Source organism: Engraulis encrasicolus, chromosome 1 (genome assembly GCF_034702125.1).
Source record: "Engraulis encrasicolus isolate BLACKSEA-1 chromosome 1, IST_EnEncr_1.0, whole genome shotgun sequence".
In the NCBI taxonomy this organism is placed as follows: Eukaryota; Metazoa; Chordata; class Actinopteri; order Clupeiformes; family Engraulidae; genus Engraulis; species Engraulis encrasicolus.
This window is the reverse complement of record NC_085857.1, coordinates 51,922,246-51,943,733: the sequence shown is the minus strand read 5'-3', so window position 1 is coordinate 51,943,733 and position 21,488 is coordinate 51,922,246. Positions and strand designations below refer to the sequence as shown.

At 41.4% G+C, this 21,488-nt stretch overlaps 1 protein-coding gene across 1 annotated transcript in view; it reads right to left on the bottom strand.

Moving 5' to 3' along the window:
- LOC134454180 (zinc finger protein 883-like) overlaps nucleotides 1-21,488 on the bottom strand; it is a 31,144-nt gene that overhangs the window by 6,412 nt on the left and 3,244 nt on the right. Inside the window, exons 3-5 of the mRNA XM_063205014.1 lie at nucleotides 19,059-19,193; nucleotides 4,255-4,326; nucleotides 3,922-4,060 (exon numbers count right to left, since the gene is read on the bottom strand). Of these exons, the coding sequence (XP_063061084.1) occupies nucleotides 3,922-4,060; nucleotides 4,255-4,326; nucleotides 19,059-19,193 (346 nt within the window). The remainder of the gene's footprint in view (nucleotides 1-3,921; nucleotides 4,061-4,254; nucleotides 4,327-19,058; nucleotides 19,194-21,488) is intronic.

Below are 21,488 nucleotides of genomic sequence, written 5' to 3'. Positions count from 1 at the left end.
GAATGTCAACTGGGATTACTATAGGGCAGACAGTTACCATGAGCGACGCGTCCCATCCCATCCGTCTCCGCCACGCCTCTTCACAGACTACGAATCCCACCTCAGCCCTTTGGATGGCGGTAATACGCAACCCTTGTCAGCTGCCACCAAACCTGACCAAACGCAACAGTAAGAGAAGAAGAAGGGGGGACAACGCCCCCTTAGGAGACCCAAACTTGAGTACATCCATTTACATTGTGTGGGCGGAGTTCAGGGTATCTCCTTCTTGTACCATCACTGCTCAGAATGCTCTACATGTTTCAGTTCTATGTAGTTGTACTGTACAGGACAGTACAGTGCAGTGCAGTGCAGTACAGTACAGTACAGTACAGTAGCATACAGAACGGTGCAGTACAATAAAGTAGAGTATAGTACAGTACAGTACCGTAGCATACAGTACGGTGCAGTATAATAAAGTACAGTAGAGTATAGTACAGTACAGTACGGTACAGTAGCATACAGTACGGTGCAGTCTAGTACAGTACAGTACAGTACAGTACAGTACAGTACGGTGCAGTCTAGTACAGTACAGTACAGTACAGTGTAATACAGTAGCATACTGCACGGTGCAGTAGAGTACAGTACGGTATATCACATTACAGTACAGTACAGTACAGTACAGTAGAGTACAGTACAGTGCAATACAGTAGAGTACAGTATAGTCTTGATGACTTTTAGGCTACTTTGACTTTAGCCCTCCAAAGCCAATAGGATTTCCACATGCTGTTGTTTTAAGTTTTTGAAAGACTATTTTAGTAGCCTATGTGAGAGAGGGAAGGCAGGCAGACATGTTTTAAATAAAGGACCACACCCACAAATAAAAATTAACCAGCAAACAATAAATTAAGTGGTTAGGTAGCCAACATGTCATCTAGATTAAAGCCAAAAGTAGATGAAAAACAGACATGTTACCATTTTGCTCTTTTAAACTATAAAGTATCTGTCAATATACTGTATATATGATATATTCATAAATGCCCATATCACTCCATTGTGCACTTAGGACTGAGATATACATATCTGAACATCAGCATACATTTTATTTTGTAATGGCCTATAGTTAATCATCCAAGCTGTCACTGACACTTGATATGTACATGTATTATTGACTTGATTGATATGAATATTTCAGTTGGACTCCTAGGCTTAAATCATTGAGGGGGTCCTAAGGAAGTAGTAGTAGTTTGTGTGTGTGTGCACATGTGTGAGTGGGATTAAAATTATTGTTTGCCATCTATCTTTGTCTGAAGAGCAGACTGAGTGTCTGAACCTGCTAATGCTAGCATGCTAACATTGGGAGAGTTATGTGTGGCCCAGTTCAAGGGTTGATCTCTTCTCCCCTAAATTTTCTAACCACAATTTTCTTTTTGGATTTTATAGATATGACCCACTGCAAGTTTTTAAAACTCTTAATGAATGTTGGTTCAATAGCTAACTGCCCAGAAATTAGCTCTCAATTGTAGAGTGATCTCATTCTGACCATGGTTTTTATGATTTTCCTCTTTTTGAATCTAAATAAGACATATATAACATTGTTTTCATGGTAAGTTTTGCACATATTTTCAAAGTTCAGTTTGTATACATCACACACAAATAGGTGGATTGGCCCATAACACCATTATGTCCAGGCAGTACAGCATTTTACTACTATTGGCTCGTTTTGGGCAGCCATCTTGAACTTACCCCATAAAAATGACCTTGATGACATTGAAATTTGGGGCACCCCTTCTGAAATGATGGAGAACACCCTAAGGAAGGTCTACACCGATTTTGGTGCTTCTATCCAGCGCGTAACGATTAGGCCCTTTTTGGACGGTAAGAGACCCAGCTATAAAGAGTGCGTTACAATATGCCGCCTTGCCTCCTCCACTTGGGCTTGTCTTCTCGTACCAGGAAGTAATATGTCATGATGACATCACTGACAACAGCATTATATTTCAAAATCTTGCAAAAGCTCAATGGTAAAGTATTTTTCTCATTTGCAATTGGGATGGTGAATGAAAAACAGTCCCTCAAAAGTTGTGGCTAGGCTGACAGCTGGGAAACTTTATTGTTTTCTCCACGGAGGAGGGGCCAGGAGGCGGGACGAGGAGACAAGCACAAGTGGAGGAGGCAAGGCCGCATATTGTAACGCACTCATAAACTGTGAAGAGGAGAATGGGAATAGTAGAGCAGAACTTTCCACCACCTCACACTCATACTCAGAGAGTGCAGACCTCTACCAAGAAGAAAACATTTGACTATGTTACACCCACATTTTTTGCAAGTCTTTCTGCCTTGTTTTTGTGGGGATAGAAAGCAGGATCTCAAAATTCGCCCTATCCCGCAGTGGTGAAGAATCTTTTTTTAAATTACTGGACCGAAATTTAATCACATGTTCCTTTTGTCATTTCCAACAACTCCACAAAATTTCATCAAAATCTTTTCATAACTTTTTCAGTTATCCTGCTAACAGACAGACAAAGAAACCAACGCGACCGAGAGCATAACTACCTTGGTAGAGGTAAGAAAATCCCTACACAGATATATTTCCACAATATGACACTGGATGAGGTGTGTGTGTGTGTGTGTGTGTGTGTGTGTGTGTGTGTGTGTGTGTGTGTACGTGTGTGTGGGTGTGTGTGTGTGAGTGAGTGAATATCCAGCTTCCTCATCATCCCAACCAAAGATATTCAATATTGTACACAGCGGCTTGGATATAATGTGTGCTACCGCCATCTTTAGCTCCAAGGGAACTCCATTCATTCTCAACCTTTGCTGGTCTCCAAAAGGGGTGTACCCTAGGGTGACCAAATCGACCCTTGAAAATGAAAAAACTTTGCAAAATCTTGGTCTACATTTGCAGTACCTAGTGCCGCTTGGAATTACCACAACGTCCCTGCAAATTTCTAACAAATTCAATCTGGGTTAAACGGTGGCACATTAAGGTTGAAATTTTGAGTTCAAGTGAACTAAAGTTTTTAGCAAAGTTGTTTTCAGACTGCTAGATCAAATCGAGTCAGGAAATTCACTTGGAAGAATGCTCCAGTTGCCTTTCACTTCCCCAGGCCATCAGGGCACCCAAACATGGCTGAATGATGGGTACATGGCAGGGCTTGGCAGTAACTTTTTCGCTTGCCGGCCACTGTGGCTAGTGGTTTCCCGAGTCTATTCTACTGGTCACAAATTATTTTCATTTTTTTTTTTATCCTGACGCTGTACATCTAACCTCAGAAGCAAGAAAATGAGTGCATGCGTTTCTACATGGAAATAAAACAAACAAATAGAAACTGAATAACATAGCTTTTTCTTGAACAACAAACAATTGATACACAAGCGAAAAAGTGCACAATATATCCTATTCTGATATGTCATACCATAAATTGGCTAGGGACACTAAAATTGTTACCAGCCACAGCCAAGTTTTACCAGCATTTGGCCGGTGCCAGTGTCAAGCCCTGGTGCATGGGTATTCGGACATGGTTTAAGCATTAGCACATTGCAAGAGGAAGGCTGCAATAAATCATGCATGAGGGGTTTCAAGTCTGGGAAAGTGGAAAGGCAATTCATCCAAATGAATCTCCTTACTCGATTTTGATGCAATAGTCTGAAAAACTTTCCCCTGATTTTACTAAAAACGCTAGTTCACTGCCATTTCAAATGTCAAGGACATTGTGCCACTCTTTAACATTGGAAAATGTACAACAATACAATACAAAAGAACCATACAGCAAAAGCAAAACGTGATTTTCAAAAGTTGGGGTGCTTGATGCACCCTAGCGTACACCCTACGTTGCATGGAATGGATCCCAGAAAAGTATCCCAATGATTCATCTCTACCTTATCAATCACCTCTGTCCTCACTACCATCACCATCACCATCACCATCATCATCATCTTTACCAGCATCAGCAGCAGTGTCATCTACTTGCACTTCAGATTTATCAGGACATGCATCAGCAGTAGCAACGGCCTTTGCAGGAGTCTCATCCACCTCAACTTCTCGAATCCCCATGATGAGACCCTGCAGGTCTTCCCCTTTCTGTAAAACACACAGAAATAGGAAAATACGCACACACAGAAACACACATGCACGCGCACATACGTTATACATTGTGTTGCTGTGTCTACATGCTGGTACAAATAAAAATTGAGAGCGACAAAGACAGACAGAGAACAAGGCAAAAGAGGAGTTTGTGCGTGTGCGTGTGCGCGTGCGTGTGTGTGTATTCGTACCACAACAGTGGGCTTGTCCCACAGCCTTTCAGTCTCTTCCTGAATCAGAGCTGTGTTCTGCTGGACTCCACTCTAAGGAAAGCACAGACATCACGCATGTCAAACATTAGCATTGCTTAATGTGAGTATTCATAGATATTTGCATTCTTCACCAATTAATATTATAAGCCAGGCTGAATTAAGATGAGTTGGGGCCCCTAGGCTACAGGTTCCTGTGGGGGCAAATTTACATTGACCATGTAATAATTACTAGCTAGCAATGAAGGATAACATGTATAGCAACTGTGTTCGACATGACATATAACGTGAAATTTTCAATATTGCATCTTGTCACAATTCTGCAATTTTTCACTTTTAGTCCCCTTGGCAGGTGGCGCCCCCCTAAGCCGCAGCCATAAACTGGCCCTAATTGCAAGGATTGTTTGAGGCCATTTTATCCAGCTCACGATATGATTTCAATGTTATGCATCTTCACATAAAATTTGACATATTTTGTAAAGGAATCTTAGAAATTACATTTACATTACAATTAAGTTATATTCGTTCGGGGAACCTAGAGAAGGTAGGGTCTGTTTTTAAGGTGATTGCCTTCAATATAGGCCTAAAGTGCAAGAAAGCATACGAGTTGGATCGTAGATCACAGGGTTGCATGTTCGAATCCCACCCTTGTCTCTCTCTACACCTCCAGCCATGATTGAAGTGCCCTTAAGCAAGACACCAAACTGCACATTGCTCCAGGGACTGTAACCAATACCCTGTAATGTCACCTCAGCTAAGTGTAATGTAATGTATGGAACTAGAACAAGGCCAGAAAGTTTGTATGTCCAGAAATAAAATTCAGATGTGAAGAATCATTTTACATATGTGCCAGATACAATGTATTTGTGGAAAAACATCTTGCATCTGCAGGTTAATTTTGTAGATCTGCACACATATTTTGCATCTCCTAAAATATAAAAACGTACGTGTATAAATGTTTTGTAGTTGTGTGGCAGTAGGAGTGTGTACAAATGTGAATCTGTTTTGCCATGCTGTGCGAACCTCTTCCTGCTCGGAGCTGCAAGCACACAAGTGTGGATCGCTTTTACAAGTGTACGAATTTTGGCCCTCTTTTGACGGGGGGTGGGGTCATAGGGTGAGAGCCAATCAAAACATCGCTTACTGCCAACCAATCAGGCTTCGCCAGGACTGACTGAAAACAACGTGAATCTAACCACAGCACAGGCAGGCAGCAGAAGGACGCAATCTCTCTTTCTTGTGAAGACCGATATGGAGGAGTCACACACAATCAGGTGCGAAGTTTGCCGAAAGGTTTGCCCCCTCTGTCCCTTTATGAAGTCCAGTATTGGCAACATAATTATCTGTGGCTTACTAGTGCTTTTAGCTTCTTTGGCATTGTGTCTGTCGCACACATACCCAGCAACAGGGTCCTGACGCCTCCTGTGTGTGTCCAAGCACCTTTAAACGAGAGATGCTGGACGGCTTGACAGGCTGGTGAGGAAAGCAGGGTCTGTGGTAGGCACAGAACTGGACGCCCTCACAACCACAGCTGACAAGAGGACACTTAGCAGATTAGACTCTATCCTGGACAACTACAAGCACCCCCTGTACCCAGTCTTCGACAACCAGAGAAGCCTGTTCAGCCACAGACTGCGCGCCATCTCCTGCAAGACAGACAGGCTGCGAAAGTCCTTTGTACCCAGGGCCATCCAGCTATTCAACATTGCACAGAAGGACACACAAAGAGAGATCGTCATAGGGGACTGGACTGCATAACAGATCCCTCTCCTGCACACTTTATCTACCTGGACTCTTTACCCTATGACTCCTCTTTCATTGGAATGCACAGCTGTGTGTGTGTGTGTGTGTGTGTGTGTGTGTGTGTGTGTGTGTGTGTGTGTGTGTGTGTGTGGAGAGACACAGTTGACGTGTGTAACCCCTTGGACTACTGATACTCCTGGACACTTTGATGGTAACTTTGTCTTGGCCACCCAGCACAGGTGACACTATGTACACTTTATTTTTGGTGTGTGTGTGTGTGTGTGTGTGTGTGTGTGTGTGTGTGTGTGTGTGTGTGTGTGTGTGTGTGTGTGTGTGTGTGTGTGTGTGTGTGAGAGAGAGTGTGTGTGTAGTGACACAGGGGGCGACACCCCCCCCCCCCCCCCCCCCCTTTTTCTAAGGAATACTATGGACATTGTACTAGGCAGAGAGACTATGGACACTCCTGGACACTTTATGAACGCTTTGTCTTGGCTTCTATGTGCCACTTGGCTAAGGCACATGTTAACACTGTGGACTTTTACACTTTATATTTGGTGTGTGTGTGTGTGTGTGTGTGTGTGTGTGTGTGTGTGTGTGTGTGTGTGTGTGTGTGTGTGTGTGTGTGTGTGTGTGTGTGTGTGTGTGTGTGTTAGAGAGAGATGCCTTGGCAAAATGTATGCAACAGTAAGCTATATATGATTATTTTATGTGTAAATATGTGTATTATGTCTTGTGGGTAATGTCTTTATTTATGTGTGTATGCTACTTGGCACCTTAATTTCCCTCTGGGATCAATAAACGATACTCTACTCTACTCTACTCTACTCTAACTGTATGCTTGGAAAGTTGTTAGCCTATGCATTAGGTAGTTTTCAAAAAGCTCCAATCTTTTGAAACCGGACTAGTCATAGAAGAGACCCCCAGACGTCATTGATACTGACATGGGGGGAGGCTACAATTGCTTCAGCTAGCACTTCCATAGATAATTGCATGTATTGCATTGCCGAGTTGGTCAAGCCATAGGCCCTACCAATGTCATGCAGCTTCTGGAAGGAACCACTGTTAAACAAGAACAACAACAACAACAACAAAACCCAATGTTCAGTACTCTGTAGCCTACTATGGCAATGGAATTCACGTCATGGCTTGTGGCAAATTGCACAGCCTAGTTTGCTGCTCCATGCTCAGCCAACATTTTAATTTCTAATTTTCAATAGCAAGCTTGTTCAATACATTCTGTAGCCTACAGCAGGGGTGGGGAACCTGTGTCTGTTTTATCCAGCCCCCGACATGAGTTTAATGTAATGCCGCTTTACATGAAATATAACACATTTTGTAAAGGACTCTTACCAATTACGTTTGCAATAGAGTTTAGTTATATATAAGGGGCGGGCTTAGAGAAGGTGGGGTCGGGGGAAATCCTGGTTCGTGTTCATAATGAGGCCCTTGGAGGACTTCAACGGGCCTTTGAATGAAAAAAAAAAGTTCCCGTCCCTGCTATATAGTGACTGTAGTTCATCAAACAGTGCGCTCAGGGGTGAAATAGTGTCAATCCCCTAACTACAACACATTCCCCTCCCCCACGTATGTGTTTATAGAGGACCATGAAAACAATGGGGGAAAAAATCAGAGCCAATTGATGAACCTCTGCTTTTTTCTTTAACACCATGAACTCTGTTTTTTGGACGACCCACCTTAGCTCCAGTCCACGTTGTTCTTGGGTTGGGCATATCAGTCAAAACTTACAGATAATGTTATCCTACTGCTACTATACAATGTATACCATTCAAAGATGGGAAACCGTGAGACCTTTAACAAATGGCTCGTGTTGAGTTAAAACAAAATAAAACAAAACAAAAAATAAGGAGCAAACACTCAATGTTTAATTTCAATTTTGTATGACATTCAAATAGGGAAAAGTCCTTTGCGTAAGAATGTTTAACAGAATTAATTGTTTTTAAAACAAAATGCAAGGAGTCACAACTCAAGCTATCATTCATTCATTCAATCATTTAAAAATAAAATGTATACATACTGTTGCATAAAATTGTGATTTGAAAAGTCATGTTATTAAAATAAATGCAAGGCAAGGCATCTTGAACATTTGCACATGTTGCATTATTAAGGCACACAATAACTTGACATTTTGTGTTGATTTAGAGGAGAGTAGCCAGCGCTAGTTCTGCTAGTAAGATTCGAATGCCACATGTGCATTTTGCAGAGCCAATCAGCAACCACCACTTCCCTTTATAGTGACATGTCTAACTCTTGCTGTTGCAGGTTCGGTGGTTAAAAATCTCCTCCTCCATCCCCACCACCACCAGGTTGGTCCAGTCTACCTGTCTGCGGGGTTAAAGGTCCGCTTCCTGCTGCACAGCTACATCAGGCTCTACTGGCGCAAGAAGACCCGGGCTGATGATTGGACCTACGCCAAAGACTGTCTACCTTCTGTTAAATGCATAGTCAATTATCTTCTCATTAAATCGCACTTAACCAATTCCTCTCTCTCTGAGTCTTAAGGGCTGAAATATACTTACTTCCTATTTTATTCACCAAAGTCACCAATCCCTTGTGATACTATAGTAGGGTGTAAATGTGCTACTTATAATTTGAAAAATGGAAAAAGGTCGCACCATGCATAGGTTTCTTTATTACAATGAGGAAGGCAGAACGCCGAAACGCGTCTGCGTAATAAAGAAACCTATGCATGATGCAACCTTTTTTCATTTTTCAGTTTTACAATATTTTAGTCAGCACCCTTAAAAGAAGAGAAAAATTGTTGGGTGAAGCCTGCTCCAGCCTTTATGAACTTTACTTATAATTTGGCCTGCTCTGATTTCTCTTGTTACTCTGAAGTGTTAAGACACCTATTGATAGTACGTGGTCAGAAGTAGTAACTTAAACACACACACAAACCAGATACTTCAAAAACATTGAGACAACACCATGGGAAAGGATGTGGGGGATGCCATGTTGTCCCTTGTTATAAGTAGTTAAATCTTGCACTGTGGTCGGCCGGGAGTATGCATGAGGCACAGCAGACTTGTAGTTTGTGCGGTTCCACCGATTCAGTGATGCAGCTGGAGAGCTGGTTGGTCCAAAACCTGGAGAACAGAATAAGATTTTAGTAAGTTATGTGTATCACAATAACTTCAATATTCCAGTAGATCAGTTGTTTCTGAAATACCCCAACCAAGACCCTCTGGCACCAACAGCCATGTCATGTTGAAAGTAATTTAAATCATTTTTCTTCCCCATTCTGATGCTCGGTTTGAACTCAGGTGATTTCAACTATGTGTACTTGCCTAAATTCACAGAGTTGCCACCATGTCATTGGCAGATCAGAAATTTCTGACAATGAACAGTTAGAAATATATAAAATATAAAAGTTTTAATATAGAACTTAGTTTTATGTTGTCTGTTAAACAGATATTGCATTGAACATAGTCTGTGCATATTGTGGAGATATATTTTGTGTTTATTGAAGTATTTTTCAAAATGTTACTTTTCAAAAGGGCTTTGGCATTAACACGTCTCGATGAGTTATGAGGAATATACAATGCTCAGCAATAATGAGCAAACAAATTGACAATTTCGATGGGTGAGGACAAAGACAATGAAGGTGTATGGAGAAGCTTACCACTGATGTGTTTACTGCCTTGCCATAGCTCAGCTTGGAGGTCAGCACGGTCATTCGACAGCAACTGAAAGTGGGGGAGAGATTACATTACATTACATTTAGCTGACGCTTTTAACCAAAGCAACTGACAGTTAAAGGTTAGGTTGAGAAATATAGTTTAGACAACTTCCACTGTGCTCCGTTAAGGTTAAGGTCAGGAGAGTTTATATCAGCTGTATTTAAAAACAGACGATCACTTTACAATACAGATAACTTGTGATCGGTTGTCTTGAGATTTGTTTGTGCACACGAGTCTGTGTACAGAAGTGTAGACCACGTACATCCTTTCGTTTTCACTTAAAAATCAAATGAAAGTGAATGGGCATAACATAACTGCATGATAGCACAATATGTAGAATATGTATACAGTATATCACGAAAGTGAATACACCCCTCACAGTTTTGCAGATTTTTGAGTATATCTTTTCATAGGAAAGCATTACAGAAATGTAACTTTGACACAATGATTAGTGACCTTTTAACAACATATTTAACCGCTTAACTTTCTTGTTCACTTGGAAAAAAACAAAATACAGCCATTAATGTTTGAACATGTACTCACAAAAGTGAGTACACCCCAGATTAAAATCCGGTAGAGAAGGGGCTATGTTGGCTCGAATCGTCTCGAAATGAAACGAAATGAAAAGGGATGACAAGGGAGGTCATCAGTGTGCGTTTCAACCTTTCTTTGCATTGAACTTTTACATTTTGAGTCTGCATCTGACTTAAATAGATTGGTGTGAGATTTGAATGCAATCCTATGGAGAATATCATGATCTGCTTCAGTAGTCACAGTGCATGTTGACATGCATGTTTCTTTTAGGTGTATTTCAGATTGCCAATGTTGACAGCATTCATGCATCCCCAAATCATGTCAGTCCCACTACCATGCTTGGCTACTGAGAGGATACACCTTTTTTGTAAAACTCACTTGTTTACCACCACACATGCTTGACACCATCTAAAGCAAATTTGTTTATCTTGGTCTCTTCAGATCACACGACATGGTTCCAGTGATCCATATCCTTGGTCTGTTCATCTCTCTTGCGACCAAGATAAACCAATTCGCTTTAGATGGTGTCAAGCATGTGTGGTGGTAAACAAGTGAGTTTTACAAAAAAGGTGTATCCTCTCAGTAGCCAAGCATGGTAGTGGGACTGACATGGTTTGGGGATGCATGAATGCTGTCAACATTGGCAATCTGAAATACACCTAAAAGAAACATGCATGTCAACATGCACTGTGACTACTGAAGCAGATCATGATATTCTCCATAGGATTGCATTCAAATCTCACACCAATCTATTTAAGCCAGATGCAGACTCAAAATGTAAAAGTTCAATGCAAAGAAAGGTTGAAACACACACTGATGACCTCCCCTTTCATCCCTTTTCATTTCGTTTCATTTCGAGACGATTCGAGCCAACATAGCCCCTTTTCTACCGGATTTTAATCTGGGGTGTACTCACTTTTGTGACTACATGTTCAAACATTAATGGCTGTATTTTGTTTTTTTCTGAGTGAACAAGAAATTTAAGCGGTTAAATATGTTGTTAAAAGGTCACTAATCATTGTGTCAAAGTTACATTTCTGTAATGCTTTCCTATGAAAAGATATACTCAAAAATCTGCAAAACTGTGAGGGGTGTATTCACTTTCGTGATATACTGTAGGTCACTGTCACACAGATGAAAGTACTCTTATTGCCATATTCTTGGGCAAGTAGGCTTAAAGGACCAGTTCAGTCAATTTCAATATGCTGTTGTATTGCTCACGCTACCCTTGACTTGTCAGTACTCGGTGATGCCACGAGATATGATTATTATCCGAGATGAGCTTTTCTAATGGGGGCAGCGTTTGTTTACATTAAAAAAATGTTTTTGCATAGGACTACTCCAAACATTTCCCCGAAAGGTACCGCTGTTTGCTAGTTGTCTGCTGATGTTGTATAACCTTTCGGATGTTTTTGGGTGTTGGGAATAAATAAAAATGTTTTTTTGACATGTAAACAAAGCACTGCCCCCATTACAATGACCAAGATTTCGGAAGAAGAAAAAAAACCCTCAGGTACTGACAAGTCCAAGGTAGTGTGAGCATTACAACTGCATGTTAAAAAAATTGACTGAACTGGTCCTTTAAACGTGCTGTGCTATGTTAATGGCAATAATTAATTTTATTTTGCTCAGCATTTGGTTAATTTCAATAGAATACTTTGGCACCACTTCTGATAACAGCAGATTAGTCTATGGTTTCTATGTCAAATGTGTTCTTATTTGGAATGCGTTGTGCACACTGCTTATAGCCGCCTGTAACGTGCTTCTACAGGGAAGGAAAGGCAACTTGCAGCCTGTTTAGGACATGTGGAGTAAGAATAATAGCGATGATCAGGACAAGATACAGCGGATTGAATTGCTTTACTTTATCTGACTCCCTTTACACGAATGGGATGGCTAAATAGGCTATACATTTACTGAGGTCCCTACAAATGCTATAGAACTAGAATTAGAGGTGGCTGCATTCACACACGATTGTGAAAAATATGTTTCTAAATGTTATTCGGAACCCGTAACCCAACAAAAACACATAGTTGTGAAGTTAATGAACGTATATTGCCATCACGTGTATTACTTACCTGCTGCTTATGTTACGGCTTCGTCTTCTGGCTCGGTGTTGTGTTGTTGTAACAGAGCATGTCCACACAGGAGCTGCACCATCATCACCATTTACTGGGTACACAGAAAACATACAGCAGTCATTTGCTGGGGATGAATGTTTCTGTTGTCAGGGAGTTAACAAATACATATAACTTGATATGATGAATAAGTTATTTGCGGAAAGTTGTGGCCACTGAGGGGTAACGGTAAGAATGCACACTTGAAGATGTTCAAGTGGTTCTTGGGGATTTATTATAATAAAAAATCAGTAATTACATGTAATCTATATGCATGTGTGTGGTTTTATGAAAGTGAAACAGAAATGACAAAGGAAGAATGACTCCTAAATACTGAATGTGAAATTAGCATGGATCCAAGTATGGTATACGGGCTACGGTATATTGGTTATCGTGACACCCCTACATACCTGTAGTCGCTCGGGGTTGTCGGGCAGCTGCTGCTCCTGGTAGTCCTCTGTGTAGTGTGCGGTCAGCAGGTCGTCCGACACCGCCATGCAGCCACCTGCCGTGTTGCGGCCAAAGGTCATCGGGGCCTGTCATCAAGGGAAACGATTGGCGGGGGATGAGCATGATAGGGCAATGCTATATTCAGTCAAACATAACCACATGCACGATAGGACCCTCCGTAGACGGCAAGGGGTGGGTGATTAACATGAGCTGAAACTTTAAAGAGGTAATTTTTCCGGACCATCTTACAGGAGGTAAAACTCGCGGTGAAGTTTACCCGCAATACTCAGCTATCTTTACCGAACTGGCAATAATATTCCTATGAGTTCAACTACAAACTGTCGCTCTCGTCACGCTAATTGCCTCTAGCCTCGCTTTTGTCTCAATACAACTTCGACTCAATACAAAGCCAATTACTTCCATTGCTCGCCTTGCTTATGTTGCAATTTTGAAAAATTTAGTTGAACATAAAGCATTGATAGTCCTACACAAACTGAAAACCCCCATGTTTTAAGGCACAATACATGAATTGCTTGTCATTCTGAAGTTATGAGGAGGAAATGATCACAGTATGTAATTACATGTTATTGGTTCAGCAATTCACTTTGACTACAGCTTTGAAATTAGGTGTTAGGCAACAAAGTGTGCCTCTGTGGCAACATCAGCAGACTTGGAGAGGTCAAAAAAGCTCACAGTGTCATGGTGTACAGTATGGTTATCTGGTACGGTACAGTATTTTTTTTTCAAGCTGTAATGATTATTGTCAGCACTTTTTAACGTGGCTGATTACCGGTTATCGTGACACCCCTTGTAGAATCAGATTGTCGTAGGCAGGGTTCACGTTAGCCGGCTGTGTCCGGACATTGGCCGTTTTGCATCATGAATGTCCGGCAAAATAAAATGTGACCGGCCAAAATGTCAGACAAAAAATGACTAAAATTAATCAGTAAATAATATTAGCTCATTTTAAACACTGAATGTCACACAAAACACCAGTGATATGAAACTGAACAAAGACGAAAATAGTTATGAATAGCCTATGTAAATGAACGTGTAATAGTCTAAACATCACGCAATAGTGTTGCTTGCGCTCTCGTCCCCCACGGCGTTCTCCCCAATCAAGTTGCTTCCCTTTCACTTGACTCACACAGCTGGCTGATGTCAAGGAACAATTCAGGGTTTTTTTTGTATTTTAACAGTAAACACAAAGAGCATTGCGCTTGCAAAACCGTTTCATGAAAGAGAGCGCGCTTTTGCTCCCCATGCATACAAGCAGCTGGCTCTTTAACACCAGCCAACTGGCCCAATGCAAATGAATCTTAAGTTTTGCTGGTAGAAAAGACCAATTTACTAGCCACTTTGACCTATTAGGGAGTGTGTGTTTGGCTATATGAGGGAAGGTCCGTTAGATATTCTAAATGTCCGGTATTCTGCAATGCAGCCGGCCACTTGTCCGGCCAGTAAGAATTCTAGCATGATCTAGCGTCAATCACATCTCACCATGGCTGAAGTGCCCTTGAGCAAGGCACCTAACTTCACATTGCTCCAGGGTTTGTAACATTTTCCTGGACAAAAATGTCTGCCAATAGTGATACAGTATAATGGAATGCAATAATACACACTGTCCCTACCTTCAGAAACAGCATGTCATCCGCATCCATGGCCTCCTCTATGGTGCTGATGGCGTTCATTAGGGAGGCCATGTCACCAGACAGTTTGTCCACGGTGTCCTTCATCTTGCGGCTTTTCTGGTCCTCCTACTCCTTCAGGACGATCACATAGGAACTGGTGGATCTTCTCAAACTCCGCTTTCACCAGACGCTCCGCGTGCTAGGACTGCTTCTGCTCACACAAGACACATGATTTTACACAATCATCTTAGTAGTTGACATATTCATATACTTGTGACTTCACAAATACTGGGAATACTTGTGCATGTAGTGTACAATGACAATGTAACAAAGCCTTTAAAAAATACCTTACCAGAAAGTTTCTCATGCACACCAGAAACGTCGTGCCTACCAGAAACTACAATCTCAGGTGCGCAGGGGAAAGTGACGCGCACATGTGAACCAGAACATTTTCAGGCGGGCATAAGAAAGTTTCTGGTGTGCACGAGAAACCCTATGTTTATTTTTTTAACTCATTCATGTCAGTAGAATGTATAACTTAATGCATGATTTGACGCTGTGTCTTTCCATTACAAAGAACCTAACTCTCTCATCATTTAAAGCCCTCAGCTTATCGTTGAAGGACCTCAGTAAAAAAAACCACGCATCATCATCATGAGAAAACATACAGTGATACAGTGTAGACTCAAAACTGAAGCGCTGTCTTGGAAATGGTCAACATTGAGAAGACGACAGCCGTACACTTTGATGTCTTCCTGATATTTCATTAAAACCAACCAGCTTTAACGTGAAGGCAGATGGTTCAAAATTATAATGTTCATAAGTATATAAAAAACATGCTCTCTCTCTCTCTCTCTCTCTCTCTCTCTCTCTCTCTCTCTCATTACGGTCCTCCGCGGCCTCCTTTGTGGAGCAGGTGACATGATCTTCGTGCTCCTCTCTCACACACTGCTCACACACCAGTTCCTGGTCCTGGTCTCACTGTTCACATCGCGCCCAAGCGCGGGGGTTGAGAGCTGCGGATACGCACATCACAGATGCCTTGTGTCTTTTGTGTGTGTTAACAAAGTGCAAAAAAGGAGTGATGACATGGAGGTCCACTATAGTATATATTTTTGGTACTGCTGGTGCACCATGCGCAAACACAAAAAAGTCAATTCGAGTCATTCAGTTTGAGAGCAACACATCAAAATACTAGAAGTAGGCCTACTAGCATCTACTCCGCCTCGGCCAGGTTTCAGCAGCGAATGGGGCAATCTTGTATTCAGAGCTGCCCCCTCAAATGAGTGTGTTGACCACCATAGAACACTTTCTCGGCCTACACACGAAATTCGAATGGACACGCTATAAAATGTGTATATATCATCCAACTTAATCAGTTATGCACCTGGCAAGTTGACATGTCCTGACAACATATTCTTGAAATGTGTTGGTCTGCATGTGACACCACCGCAGTAGGCATAATGCCTGATTTGCTAACCCATAAGCAAATCAGGAGAAAAGCAAGAACTAATATAGACAACTACGCTGCCTCTGCGTTACTGGTGCAGAACTAGACAGCTAGCGAACAGTTCAAGAGAAGGCAAGCTGAAGTGTAATTTTGTCCTTTTATTTTCTTTCTTTCATTTCCTTACTGACTTTTCTCTTGCACTTTCACTTTGTACACTTGCACTTCCAATCTCAATACATCTCTTAACACTTCTCTTTACTGTAAAACTGTTAACAGAAAACGAAATAAACATACAACAGTTTCACTTACTTCAACATTTCCACGACACACAAATCTACAAGCAACCCAGCGATCTATTTTCAGTCAACACAACGTGACCTAGCTTAGCTCAGTAGAATCTGACTAGCCAAACTTTACAGGAAAGTGAACATCACTTCTTGAGGCAAATAGATAGAAATATACATCAAAATATCAATGCAATTTCGTTACAAACAACATCCATCACAAAATTATTACTTACAGACTAATATTGTCCAAGGCTCAAGTGTGAAAATATATAAATTGCGGGAGAGATGAAGTCTGTGTCTTAACGACAGAAAACACTTGAAAACACTGGAAACTAACCAGGAAGTAGATTTGCGCTGAAGGCGCAGTACCGCGAGAAAGTCCACTAGGTGGCGGTATTCACCATAAGATTTACGTGGGAGAAACTAAACTCGGGCATGGAATTAAATGGAAGGCAGAACAACAATTTTGGAACAAGCACATTGGAAACACGGTCTTTTCCGGACATCAGCTACTCTTAAATTTTCTGAAGGGACAGGTTGACGTAGCAATGGTGCGTGCCCACAGACGTGTACTAGCACTACAACATTATCAAACCCAAGTGTTTGATGATCACATCGTCATGACTCACCTACATTGATGGAGGTTGCAAATATGACATAACTTTCCTCCTGGCAAACTAACCACGTCATTTAATCCTTTCGATTGATAATGGTTGGCATTGTTGTATGGTCTTTCAATGTTTGAACTCCCTCAGGTCAATCAAAATAATAAAACAGCTTTTGTGAATGGTTTGGAGACCAATTGACTTACACAACGGGAGACAATGTGAGGAAGTACAAAACCTCGCGGGTAGGTTATTCCATTTTCCCGAACAGACCACAAAAAAACAGAGACGAAAAACCTCCGGGAAAACCTGGACGTGCGGCAACACCGCTCAGAGAAATATGCATTTAGTTCTAGTTCTAGCCTGACCAATGATACAGTATGTAGACCTCCTTGAGCCTGACTTAATAGCTAGATACCAAATGCCCCATTACAAGTTCAAAATAGCCAACCAAAACGGCAAGGTTTCCCCTCATAATCGACTAAATAATGATAAAAACATCCATTATACACATATATTAACGCATTATGAATACAAGTAGGCTGATACAATAATAACCATCCAGATAAAATAGCTGCAGATAAAACAGTAACACACTTTGGGGTAAACAAAATAGGCCTGCCTACCTACCTCTGCGATTGAAATTACACAAAGTTTAAACAACTCCTGCCAAATAATACACCGTAGCCTAACACATGCAGACATCAAACAATTAAGTTTACTCACGTTTCTTCGCACACAAGACACAACATTAGAGATAAGAATACCCATCTGTCTGGTTCTAACACTAGCTAACATTAAATGGCTACCTAGCTAACAAATAAGGTATCCGTCATCGAAGCTAGCTAACACACAGAGAACATGTCATATTGAATGACAGCGATCATACAACCCAAGTTAAGAAGAACTCGTGGATACTAGATTTAGTTATTAGTCTAGCTCTACTAAAATGTCAACCTGGCACCTTAGTCAGACCATTGAGAGTGCGAATCAGACCCTGTCTGAGAGTGAAGAATCTTTCTTCTCTGGCTCAACAGCCACGCTAGCAGAGATTCTAGGAATAGTTAGGCTATGTTATCTCTCTGGCGCTAGCATTTCAAGCTAGGCGGATCCGATCGATTAGCTATCTCGTTCTATGCTAGCGGGCTGACAAGCATCGTACCCTCATACAATGATATTGATACATGAACGATCCAAATACAAATTAGTACACACCGGGGTACACAGAAAACATACAGCCGTCATTTGCTGGGGGGGATTGCCTCTGTCTGGCTATATCGAAAAGGCTTCATGCTAATGTGTACAACAACAGTACACAACCCATCAAGTAGACATAGTCACCTGCATCATGAAAAGCGGCCTACTAGCTCTACCTCTCTGCTACTACTACTAGAGCTACAGAAATTGGAGACACAATCTGAGCACAAACAACATACAGGTACAAACAACGTGCAGTTCGGTCTCAGTAGAAAAAAAAAAAACAATAAACCACTCACCTTTGTCTGCGTCATCCACAACCTCGTCAGCCTGCAGAAACCTAATAACTAGCACTCCAAGTTATATTTATGTATCGGTAGTTATTACAGCTCCGTCGTTAGAGTTGCATTATTACTGGACTGTGTCGTGTGAACGCACGAGTGAGTGGGCCTGTTCTCGCTGCACACACAGAGGCCTTGATCCCGCTGTCAAGCCATGCCTCTGATTGGTCCCATGGAAAGCGATAACTTGCCAATAAGCGGTATTTTGATTGGCTTCCACCCTCTGACCCCACCCCCCATCAAAAGAGGGCCAAAATTCGTAAACTTGTAAAAGCGATCCACACTTGTGTGCTTGCTGCTCCGAGCAGGAAGAGGTTCGCACAGCATGGCAAAACAGATTCACATTTGTACACACTCCTACTGCCACACAACTACAAAACATTTATACAGGTACGTTTTATATTTTAGGAGATGCAAAATATGTGTGCAGATCTACAAAATTAACCTGCAGATGCAAGATGTTTTTCCACAAATACATTGTATCTGGCACATATGTGAAATTATTCTTCACATCTGAATGTTATTTCTGGACATACAATCTTTATGGCCTTGTTCTAGTTCCATAGTAATGTTTGTTGTTGGAATTTATATGGCATCTGATAGAAAAACATAAATAAAGCGGATGTTATTCACACTGTGTGTGTGTGTGTGTGTGTGTGTGTGTGTGTGTGTGTGTGTGTGTGTGTGTGTGTGTGTGTGTGTGTGTGTGTGTGTGTGTGTGTGTGTGTGTTACCTGTAGTGCTTCTGTGATGAACTGGTTTGCCTTCTGGAGGTGAATGCAGACTTGCACATCCACAGCCTTACGAAGCCTAATGTATTCCAACACACCACTGATCTCTATGACCGAGTCTCTGTATGGAATCAGGAACTGGGGAAAATAAAAACAGTGAACAGTTAGTAACAAGTGCCCACTAGTGTCCAGGTGGAACCTGCAATGGACAATCTATCTAGGCACCATCGGGCCGTGACACTTGACGCAATGTGTCAGCCCATCTTATTAAAGGGTCATTTCACGTAAAATCAGACACTTTGGGACCAGACCGACCAGGGACGTGCACAGGAATTTCAAAGGGCAGTTGCTCTAACCTGAAGAAAGGGCAACCCCCCCCCAAAAAAAAAAAAAACCCATCAACAATGAGCGGCCTTCAGAATTTTTAGGAAACTGCACCATGGGTATTATTATTTTTAGTAGTAGTAGGCCTAGTAGAAGTAGTATATTATTGTCATAATTATTAATATTTTTTATTGTATAGTATCCTGAATATGCGTACCATATGATATAACATGCTAGTTTTTAAACATGTAGGCCTACCTATTAATCATATCAGAGATGATCAGCCTTATGCCCACCTGCCCTAAATGTCTCCTGATCCACATTTCCTCATGTGTGGTATGTGGCTGCCCCTAAATTAAATGAAATTATGAGAAAAAGCCTTGATAGTTTTTAAACCTGTATCAGTCACAGAGATTATCAGTCTTATGCCTACCTGCCCTATGTGCAGAGGTCTGTGGCTCTGAGTCATCCTCATCTTAAATTAAATGAAATGATGAGTAAATTAATAGGCTAAATATGAGGATGCTTAATCAATTAACCCACTGTCATCTTTATAATCCTTGACTTTAAGTTATAATAAATAGAAATAGTTAAAAATTGTTAAAAAGATCATTTAATTTGAATTTGAAATTTAATTAATAGGCATATTCCATGATTAAAATGATGAATATTATATAGGAAAGCTAAAACAATAAGAATTCACAGGTTTAGGTCATTTGTTGGGTCTTTTGTAGCCTATATTAAAAATGTGTACTGTCGCTTTAAGAATGGAGGAGCTGGCTTTCATTTCAGATCGCAAAGAACCGTGGCGTGGGAGCACCAGTTCTCATATGTTGCTCTGAAGCTCCGAGCTTCTCGCAGACTTTATAACCTTTTATTTTCATTACAGATATTTTAGTTAGTTCATGCACATTTTGTAGGCCTATGTCTTGAGAAGAACAGTAAACGTCAGTTATCACGTGGAGTGGATTTATTTCAATTACATGGACATTGACAGTGGAAACAGTAGCCTATCTTTGGGTCGGAGAATACCCAGATAGCAAGCTGACATTGAATAGATATTGATTTTCCATCTGAATCATCAGAATGGTCGACATTGAAATATTGATGCAAAATAGATGTTGAATCACCATTGTTAAACCGATGTAACCCGACCTAAAATAAAGTTGACAGCAATGATATTGAAACAACATTGATTCATGGTCGTCCTTATTATGATTGATGTATCATTGATATTTGGTAATCACGTATGATCGAAAGGCCATCGATATATAGTTTACCGGGAAAGATTGAAGTTATCGGTCGTTGCTGAACGGGACAAGACAAAGAGTGGCGCACGCTCGGATCCAGGAACAATTACAGGTAAGCAGACTTTCATACTTTTACACAGTAAGTGTCCCCGGTCCGGGATCCATAAACGGCCACAGTTTTCCGAGAGCGCCTGGTGCGGTCACGGCCGATTTCCTCCGATCACCTACGATCGGCAACACAAGCTGAATGAAACAGGCTAGCCGGCTAGCGAGCTTTACTGCAGCCATTCTGTGAACTGCAGCTAGCAGTACGTGTACTGGTGTCAGTTGCTGGAACACACACTTACAACGTAATAAACTTAACTTGTGTGTATGTGCTTTAGACCTTCCACGACCATGACGAGAGCTCCAGCTCTGACTTTCCTGGCCCATCACAATCATAACGACCTAAAAGCCCAGTAGGACCGATGGCCAGAGATGGAGGAGGAGGGAGACAGACGCAGCAGAGGTCGGGGACCTTGATTAGGAAGACTCCAACAGAACGCACTGCCAACTGTAAGGTTACGGTAGGCTACATTTATTCCACAATACCATATTTCCTGCTGTATTCCTTCAGATGTGTAATGGATGTTATCACAACAGATGTAGGCCTACTCTATATCGCAACACGAGTAGCCTACACCTGTTGTGATAACACCCATTACAATATTTCAGAAATAGCATGGGATTTTCAATATATTTTGAAAAGTTTTATGGACCGATGTGTGTTGTTAGGATTCATTTTAATTAAAACTAGGCCTATATTTTGTGTGTTTCAGATGCCCTCGCTCAACAGCCTGGTGGGAATCGGATGGATGAT